The 10537-nt window shown below is 36.9% G+C and overlaps 1 protein-coding gene across 1 annotated transcript; it reads right to left on the bottom strand.

The window, feature by feature from the left end:
• Positions 1–8614: 8614 nt before the first annotated feature.
• On the bottom strand, positions 8615–9958 carry LOC142616673 (UPF0481 protein At3g47200-like). Its single transcript, XM_075789471.1, has one exon. The coding sequence runs from the start codon at positions 9956–9958 to the stop codon at positions 8615–8617; it is 1344 nt and encodes a 447-aa protein (XP_075645586.1).
• Between the last annotated feature and the right edge of the window lie 579 nt (positions 9959–10537).

Raw genomic sequence — 10537 nt, 5'->3', positions numbered from 1 at the left:
GTCAACGGTAGCTGACGTGGCAGCTGACGTGACTTGCTGACGTGGCAGGCTGACGTGGCAGATGACGTGGCTAGGGCTGATGTCAGCAGGATCAGTATGGCGCGTGGAGGCGTGTGAGCAGCGCGTGGAGGCGCGTGGACGCGTGAGCGGGAAGTGCGAAACACGGCGGCGCGTGAGGCGCGTGGAGACTTCCGTTGGCGCGGGGTTTTCACGAAAAGATAGATCGGAGCAAGACGATCTTCGTGGTACCTTCAGAAAATTTTTCGGAGCAATATTCACGGCGGTGCCGAAAAAGGCAGTGGTCTTTGCAGTGTTCGGACTCCTCAACGGTGGCTGCTGTAGGTCCGGAACTTGAGAACGATGTCTGGAAGACTCGAAGGTTCAACGGCGAAAGGCTGCGGCAGTTGTCGTGACAGCGGAAGCAATATTGAGAACGGAGTTACACCAATAAAGACAAGACTGCTAAGAAAAGATCAGAGCAGTGGCTCTGATACCATGTTAGAAATACTGAATTGAATAGTATTCTATTCCTCAAAATAAAATAATATACATGAGTGCCTTTATATAGGAGGCATATGAGTGCTGTACAAGTAAATATTAGTGCAATACAAGTAAATATTAGTGCAGTACAAGTAGTACAGTGTGCAGTACAAGTAAGTGATCTAAATGGGCCAAGCCCACATATGAGTGTACGTTAACACATATGAAAAAGGGATTTCTACTTTTATTAAATATTTAAGTGCTTGTAATTTATCAGTCCTTCGGTGTACAGCTTTGTTGCACTAAATAGATGACTAATTGGAGCTCCAACCTTCTGGTTGGGTAAATAGTAGAAATATCTGTGCCAATCTGTGAAATGATTCACTACTTTCGCCTGAGTGGATGATTATGCCTTCCTTTAGCCATGGTTTACTTAATATATAATTATTTTCATATTCTTTAGCAGTCCTCAAGAAGAGATTAAAGATAAATATAGAATCGAGTAGTATCATTTTAACGAATTTGTTACCACAGGGTAGAGTGTATCTGGTGCATAATTGCGGATGTTATCTTTGTTTTCTTTGATGATTGTTTCAAAATCATTTTCACGTTTGTTAATTAAACAAAAGAATTTCTTGCAATATCTTTCTTTCATGCCTTTCCATGTCCTTCAGCTCCGGATTGCTGCGATGAACAGGGCCTATTGAAATTAGCTTAGGAGTGTAGGCTTCTTCCTTTACCAAGCGAAGTCTATTGGGGACCTTGTTAATGCAACACTTGTTGTGCCACTCGACATGCTCCATGTCTTGTGGAATGTCAATGAAAATTTATTCGCGTTCAACAAGTTCTGTTTCATGCGAAGAATCAGTAGCACCATTAGGCGTGGCCATGTTTTTCAATTGTAAGCTTCCGTTTTCCTGAAGACAGAAATAGGAATAATTAGCGCTAGAATACAATCATTCTAGAACTTAGTCCAAGAGGCATTATTTGCAGTGGCTTCCATAATGACACCTGCTTCAGGCTCTAGGCCCCAACACTATATACGTATTTCCAAGAGCCTATCCTAAGAAAAATTGGTTAATGTACTTGGGCTCATAAGTACATTAACCAGTTGTTCTTAGCCTAAGTACATTAACCGATTTTTCTTAGGCCCCAGCCCTATATACGTTTGTCCCAAGAAATGCCCTTCTTGAGTACCATTCTTCACCCACACGGTACGTGCGTTTCAGGTGATATTCTTTGAGAATTGGGTACTTGAGTCATGATTCTCAAACCTTAAGGTGATGGTGTCAATCATCTTCGTCACATTACTCATAATGGGTTCTCCTTCTTGCCCTTTTGGTTGCTTGGGTTTCTCATTGCCTTTTCCTTGTTTTCTTGGAAGATCCACATTCTTCAATGCTTGGAGCTTGTAGCAATTTGGTCTAATGTGCCCTAGGATTCCACAATGCTGGCAATAGTGTTGCATTTGTGGACCTCTTTGTCTCTTAGGAAGAGACTTTCCTCTTACCTTGGGCCTAGCCACAATTGGCTTGGGAGACTTCGTCAAAACCATTTGATTCACCACATTTGGCATCTTTTAAGATTTTACATTGTCAATAAGAGGAGTTGATGCTTCTTTAGCCTTGACAAACTTCATTTCCTTTGACACTTTAGAGTTTAAGCTATCTTTTCCAGTATACCTTAAGCCACTTCTATTTGAAGAGGGTTTTTGATAGACAAGCACTTCATCAAGTTTCTTAGAAGCAACATACTCCACTTTGGCATTTTCTTGAACAACCTCAAGCTCAAGAAACTTTATACTGGAATAGACATTGTTTAGTTCTTCATTTAACCCTTCAACTTCACACTTGGTCACTTTGTACAGTGCGAGGATGCTTTTAAAGTCCTCTTCGGCTTTCTTTATCTTTCTAATGGTTGCCTTAGCCACTCTTGCATATTCTCCACTCTTTTCAAGAAATGCATTGTATGATTCTTGCAATCTATTTGTTCCTTCATAAACGCACTCTTCTTCATCATCATCGAATATATCTCCAACACCAATAGATTCCACTTCCGTAAGCTCACCAAGCTCTTCCTTTAGAGTACTTAAATCTTTCGAAAAATCTATAGGTGCGATGGCCATGAAAGAAAAGTAGTTTCCTTCCCCATCACAGCTTTTTTTAGAATCGAAGTTTGAGCTATCCGAATCACTAAGTGTTGTAGCAAGAGCTCTACCATTTTCCTTCAAATAGGTAGGGCATTCTTTGTTCAAATGACCATGCCCGTTGCACTCATAACAAGTGATTCCTTGAGAATGAGAAGAGTCCTTGAAATCCTTCCTTTTGAAGTCTTTCTTGTCTTTCTTGAAATTGGAGAATTTTCCTCTCTTAAAGGGCTTCCCATCCTTTTTCAACTTCAAGAACTTGCGTAAGTTCTTTGTAAGGAATGTCACCTCTTTTTCAACATTGTCCTCTTCCAAAGAATCTTGAGTTTCAATTCTCTCATTGATCTTCTTAAGAGCAAGGGTTTTGCTCTTCTTTTGAGATGGTAGAGTGAGCTCATATGTTTGAAGAGAGCCAATAAGTTTTTGGACCTTTATCTCATCAAGATCCTTGCTCTCCTTAATGGTGATCACCTGGCTCGGAAGCTCTCTGGCAATGATCTAAGGATCTTTCTTACTACTTTGGAGTCTTCCTTCTTCTCACCCAAGTTCAATTTTCCAATTATCACTTCATTCAACTTTCCATAGAATGAGTCGAATGATTTATCTTCGCTCATCTTCAATTCTTCAAACAAAGTGGTAAGCATTTGAAGCTTGGTATCCTTCACCTTCTTAGTGCCTTCGTAGGTAGTCTCTAAAATTTGCCATACCTCCTAGCCATACCTCCTTTGCTATTAGCATTAGCCCTGCTAGAGCTGCCTTATCCCAAGGGGATTTGGCAGTTTCCAACCTTGTCCAACCAATTTCTACAGCATTCCACACACTCTCATCAATGGAGCACAAAAATGCATGCATACGTACTTTCCAAAATGCATAATTACTCCCATCAAAGAAGGGAGGTGCATTGAGGGATTGAGACCTATCCATCCTAGGGTTCAAGGATCACACTAAGGATATAGAAATCTGACAAGGTGTACCCGCTCTGATATTAATTGAAAACTTACTTAGTATATAAAACACTTGTGAATGTTTAGATCCTCATCTTCTTCCGAACCTCTATTTTAATGGTTCTACATCAAAACCCAACTAAATTCAACTGTTTTTCATTCCTTTAACATCTCTAAAGTAATCTTTAACTCTTTTCATTATTTTTTATCCTAATATTATGTTTTTTGGAGGTTTTATGTTCATAGTTGAAATTTTCTCAAATGGGGGTTAGAAAACTTAATTTTTGTCAATCTTTTTGTTTGAGTTTTGTTTTAAATTATGATTTGTTTTCGATGTTGGCTCCTTGTGACAAAAATAACATGTATTTAGGCAAGTTTTTCATATGTTCATGTATTGTGTAACATACATGTGTAGTGTGTGCACTCTAAGTGTTTGATAAAATGCCTCTATGGTATTTTTTCACTCTTTTGGACTCCAATGAGTACCAATTTTTGGAGATCACCATAATTATTCATGTTTATCATGTTTTGATCATTGGTTGTATAGTTTGCACACTTTACCCCATGAGTGCCTTGCTCATGCATTGGTCATGCATCTCACATGCACACTAGATGCACATTAGATGCACTTTTGATGCACACATTCTAACAATTAACATATTTTTACATTCACTCATGCTAGTTAAGTCCTTTTAGCACATATAACATGTTCTTGTGTCCTTGTCATACCTTGGTCTACATCTTGTTTCCTTATCCTTAGCATATCATGTTTACTTTATGCTTTGTAGGATTATGTCTTTAAGGTGTTTTATCTTTTGTTTGAGCTTCATTTTCTCATTCATCTTGCACCCTCCATGCATCTATACCCTTGTTCATATCTTCTTTTCTTTCACTCCTTTCTCTTGCTTCATTTGTCTATTCGTGACAAAAAGAGAGAGAGTGCATTAGAGAGTATATCAGAGTGTATCGTCATTTTTATATGAAATTTGTGCACATTCTTAGGGAGAGAAATTCTATCTCGTTCACATTTGTAAGGGAGAAAGCCATGAGGGAGATGCATATACCAAGGGGGAGAAGACATCTCTTTTATGAGAAAACCTTATTTTGTTTTATACTTGTTTTCTCGTTGTTTTATAGTGCTTTGAGTTATGTTTTGTATCTATGCTTTGTTGATCTCATTGCATCGTGCTTATGTGCTGGACATGTATACATCTTTATGCCATTGTGCTTTATTGGTTGCATGCTCGGATGATCATTTATTTTGCTATATGATCATTTCGGTCATTTCCATATGACTGTTTTGTTTTTGATCAAGTTGCTCATATGTTTACTTGATTGCATGTTTACTCGTTACATTATACTTGTCTGTTTATTACTTGTTTTACCTTAAGGGTCTAATATGTTTTGTGCAAGTGTTTGAAGTTACAAGTATACATGTTTCAAGTTCATCACAGGTTTTAGATTTAGGTGTGAGTGAGTTTTGTCATTGTTTTCAAACTCATGTTTAAGTCTGGATTCTGTTATAGGGTGTTTTGTCACGGAATAGCCAATTAGAGAGATTGTAAAGTTGTGATTTACAACTATATTTTATGTTGGTTTTATTCCATGACAAAAAGTGTTGTATTTGCTTTAATTTTATTCCTTATATTTTGTGAGATTTTTTTGTATTGGGTTTAGTATTAAGTTGGTGAAGAATCGAGCATAAAATGAAAAATCAGTGCAGTTTCGCGACTAACTCGTAAGAAGCTCGTGAGTAAAGGTTCTTGCGAAAAGGGCATGTGAGAAGCACATGTTAGAAATTGAAGAGTCATACTAGGCTGTCAGTTTTGCGAGTGTCTCGCGAGAAGGGTCAACCCAAAAGGTGCCAGTGAAACTCTCTGCCTGAAGGATTTTAAGTGTAACTTTTTTACCCTTCACCTATACTACATATACCCTCATTACCCATAAAAGCAAAAGAGACTATTTAGAAAGAAAAATCCTAGATAGGTTTTCTACAACAAAACACACCCATCATTTAGAGAGAGTGCTACTCATCCTTAGTGAGAGATCATTGTAGCATCCTCTTCTTCCCTCTTCCATTGTCATATCTTGAAAGGAAATTTGTATCCAAACACAATCCACACATATTCAGAGTGTAGAGAGTGTTTTGGAACTTAGGAAGATTTGGGGATTTGCCAAAAGAAACCGGTGAGGCTTGGTGGATGCAATCAGGAATATTACGGGATTCGAAAAGCTAGTGAAGACAAGACTCGGAGAAGTCCGTTGGTAGCAGGTGCTTGGAGGGCTCAAGTATATTGGGTAGACTAGGCATAGAGGGTCTTTTGTTATTCGTGTACTCCAACTTATTCACAAGTGGATCAATTTCAACTTGGAGGGTCGCGGAGAGGATTTTCGCCGAGTTCTTCTGTTTCCTCTTCGATAACATGTTTTGGTGTTATCTTGTCTTTGCATGTCTCTTCCCTTACTCTTGTGCTTTACTTCTATTGTTTGTTGTTCATTTTAATGCACTAGAGAAGTTATCGATTCATTGCCCACATTTACTCTTGTTCCGCACTTTGATTAAGAGTAAAAGAAACCTAACAGTAATTTAAATTTTGGGGTCTAAACCAAGGAAGTCAATACCGTATCGGAGGCTGTACCGGTTTGGCCATCAGTACAATATATTTCGAATACCAGTTAATACCGGTGTACCATTTCGGGTTTACCGTTATTTTATATATTTAATATATATAAATACACACACACACACACACACACACACACAAAATCTCTATTTACACACACATCTTTTTGCCTTATAAAGACCTTCCATTTCAACTATTGTATACTGATTAATACAACAACCTAAAGATCAACTGGAGATTAGAATTAATGCAGGTAAAATAGTTAAAAAAGAAGAAAATGGAACTCTTAATTCAAACACCAAATCCAAATTAAGTAAAAGAATTGGAGAGATCAAAAGTTAGGTGAAATAATGAAATTATCTACAAAATACTTTCATTATTGATTATTTTAGAGACAAAAACTGCCACAATTACAACAACAAAAAAAAAAAAAACAGCATTTTATGTTTCAGTCTGATACAGCCGGAATTTGCCGGTACGTGGCCGGTACGTCCAGTATTTTTTCCTGTACGAAATAGCAGTGTACCTGTACTGGTACACTGGCCAGTACGGTCAGTATCAATAACCCTAGTCTAAACAAGCTCATGTGTTTTAGCACAAATCCAAGCTTTCAAGTTATGTATGAGAATAGAAAGTTTTTGCCCCTAATGTTGCTAGAGTAGACAAATGCTTCAAGTGTTTTTACTTTTATTTTTTTGGATGATTTACTAGATAGTTGTACTTTCTTTTCACTATTGTTTTTGTTGGATCCTTAAAATTTATTTCTGTTATGTATGTCTTACGGCTAAAAACAAACTCTTTATTTTTGTTAATTTTCTCTCGCTTAGACCCAAGCCTCTTTCTTTTTCTTGGCTCGCAACATTAGTCCAAGCCTCCCAAATTCCCCTTGATTTATGCGTTACACAAAAATTTGTAGAAAAAACTCAAACCTTATTGTCTCTCTTCTTGTGCTACATTCCAATTGAAATTACATTTTTTTTCTCTCTTGATGTCACGCTCAATTTTAAGATTCCCTCCTCTCTCCACACAGTGGAGGACCCTTGAGCAAAGTCATCAAATCCTTTAAAAAGACCTCAATTCCAATTCTACGGTAGACAAGAAGTACACTACTTCTTTGACAAGGAATAAACTTACATTCCACTCTAAGGAATAGCTTTTTTTTTCCACACCAAGGAAATCAAAAAAAGAAAAAGAAAAAGAAAAATAACAACCAAATTAATCCTTCTTCAACTAGAAAACTCAATTAGCTTTCCAAGTCACAATAGGAATTTGAGGCAATTTCACAACAAGTGCAATTCATAAAAGTTTAGGGAGTGTAATTGAATTTTAGCCCTGAATTTAATAGTTCTTATAAATGATAACACTGTTTTTGTATTTCATTAGTTTTTATTTTTTATTTTTTATTTTTTTATACAAGATAAAATTTCTACTCTAACTTAATCTAAGTATATATGTGTGTGAAACTCTCACCTGGAGACTTGAACCCTAATCCTTACCCCTTACACCCCACAAGTATTTATACTTGTGGAGTGACCATCGCACTAAGGGTATGCAGTGGTTTGTATTTCATTAGTTGATGCATCCAAATGTTTAAATTTATTTGAGAAATTTAATGCAATGCATTTAAGGTATTTTCCTTCGGAATACAGGGGTTGAAGTTGAACACGGTTTTAATGAATTGTGATTATGTGTGTCAAAAAATTGTGACATTGAATTATGGGAGGGTGAAACAAAGATCTCGTGGTGTAAATTTTAATATTAGGTTTTTTGGTGTGCCTCTCTCTTTGACTAAACCGGTAGTCTCACAGGAGCTTCTAAGTCATTCTATGTTGTCCAAAGTTAGCCTCCACATAGACTTGAATAGTACACAATCAAATTAGTTTATGGATGGTGTTGCACACTATTAGAGTAATGCAAATTATACTTACAGCGTAAGAGCCTCACCAACACTCTGTAAGCACACACAAAATTTTGAATTCGTTCTATACATGTGGGGTATCACTAGAGGGATTTAGATAATCATAAACCCATTAATGTCTAAGTTTTAGTGGGGAGGGGTAACAACCCAAGGCATTACTCCATTAAGTAACGCTTGGGAGTTACACCGAGGGGCATGCATGCCCACTTTGGGGCGCTCCTTTTCAGTTTCTAACAATATTAAATTTAATATTATTGTAAGGAAATTTTCTACACCCATTACCAGCACAAGAAAGAATGCAATTATGTAATACAATCTGCCCTTAAATTGAAATAGAAGGGATGTAACTCTTTTATTAGGGAACAAAACATACAACTTTACTTCACATTTTATTTAGAAAAGAAAGGAAAGGATATTACAACTTGCGCATATTAACGATTTCAAGGACAACTACTACAATACCAAACTTACAACTAATATGAAAATAATACAATGGAGAAAGTTAAGTATTCTTGAAGACAAAAGGCCTAAGGAAATTAAAGATAGTTATAACCAGGACCAAGACCCCAACAACGGTTGCCGTGCCTCTCCAAATATCCCGGAAATATACATTTCTCAAGGATGCCATATTTTTGTTCCAACGGCTGTCGTAGTGCTTATTAAGATCATCAGCGATATGACGGTAACAGGAATACATTTCCACAATTTCAAGGCAAAGTTTGTTAACCATTTCAGCAACCGCTTGATTGCTACCCAACGAGTTGACAATAACCCTTTTGTCAACAAGCAACTCCACATCTTCTTTACTGTTGATACGATAATCCAATAGGACAATATAATTGCATATGTAAGCTTCAGATGGATAATGACACTGCTCGAGGGCCATAAGATTTCGGAAAAGTTCTTCGGTTCCATCATCTACCACAAATTGTGGGACCACCATGCGAGTTCGCAAACGTTTGAAGCACGAAAAGTTTTTGAAGCAATGCATGAGACATGAAGTTGGACAAATTTCGCTGGGTTTCTTGAGTTTTATGTGTAGTAAAAGTCTTTTTTCTCTAAATTGATTTTCTTCAGATTGATTTTCCTTGTGCTTCTGGAATATCAGCCCTGCAGTGTCCACTAGCTTTGTTGCACTATATAGATGCTCAATAGGACTGTCAGTTTTCAGATCGAGTGGATGATCAAGTGGTGGTGGACGGTAGAAAGTTCTGTGAAGATCAGTGAAATGTTTTACTCCTTCCATCTCAGTGGATACTTCCTTGTGTGTGGGGAAAAAGTAGTTACAGGCAAGTTTCATAAAGCATCCATTATCCCCACTTTGACTATACAACTCATTAAGAATAAAAAGTGGAAGCTGATTCTCAAGTAATATCAAGTCATACTTTATGCCTTCCTCTAGCCATGGTTTACTTAATATATAGTCGTTTTCATTTTCTCTCCTCTTAGCAGTCATCCGGAAGAGCTCAATGATAAAGATAGAATCCAGTAGAATCATATACACGAATTCTTTCCCAGGGGGTAGAGTGATCTCTTCTGCATAGCAGTTGCGAATCTTATCTTCGTTTTCTTCAATGAAACGTTCAAATTCCTTGACTTTCTTAGTCCGATCAAAGAATCTGTCGCAATATCTTTGTTTAAGCATTTTCATGTCCATCAGCTCCGGATTTCCACGATGAATAGGGCCTATTGAAATTAGATTTGGAGTGTAGGCTGTTTCATTTACCTTGCTAAGTCTCTTGGGGACCCTGTAGATGCAACACTCGCCGGGCCACTGGATAATCTCTTTGCTTACAATTTCTATTTTATGTGAAGAATCAGTAGCACCAGCAAATCTGGACATCATGTTTTTGAGTTTTTCAATCGTGAACTTCCGTTTTCCTAGTGGCAAACAAAAAACAATCATTAGCACTAGAAAACATTCCATAACTTAGTCCAAGGGATAATACTTATTGCATATAAACTATTTTACATATAACCCAAAAAACAATTGAAATCCGGTTTCAATTGTTACATAGCCCTGGTCCAAGAGGGTTTATATGCACTAACTTCCATAATGACATCTACTCCAGGCTCTAGGCCCCAACCCTACATGCATATCTTCATCAAGATTTTTGTTAGGTTTTTCCTCTTGACATTATGGCATCATCATTCGAACACAGGGACCAAGATTGAAATATAAAAAATTAGCCAATTGAATTCAAAATAAAAATAAAAATTATTGAACAAAAATTGATGTCTTAAACCTAATCTTAATTTTATATATACACACACACACACACACTTTTTTTTTTTTTTTTTATTGTTTCCTTTAATCAATTTGATAATTGATATTGATACACACACACACACTAAATAATGCAAACAACTTATATTAATAATTAAGATTAAGTAGATCTAGGATATACCAAAAAATATATATGTA

The sequence above is a fragment of the Castanea sativa genome, chromosome 11, assembly GCF_040712315.1.
Source record: "Castanea sativa cultivar Marrone di Chiusa Pesio chromosome 11, ASM4071231v1".
NCBI lineage: Eukaryota > Viridiplantae > Streptophyta > Magnoliopsida > Fagales > Fagaceae > Castanea > Castanea sativa.
Note: the sequence above shows the minus strand (reverse complement) of the source record. Positions and strands in the feature narration are given on the sequence as shown.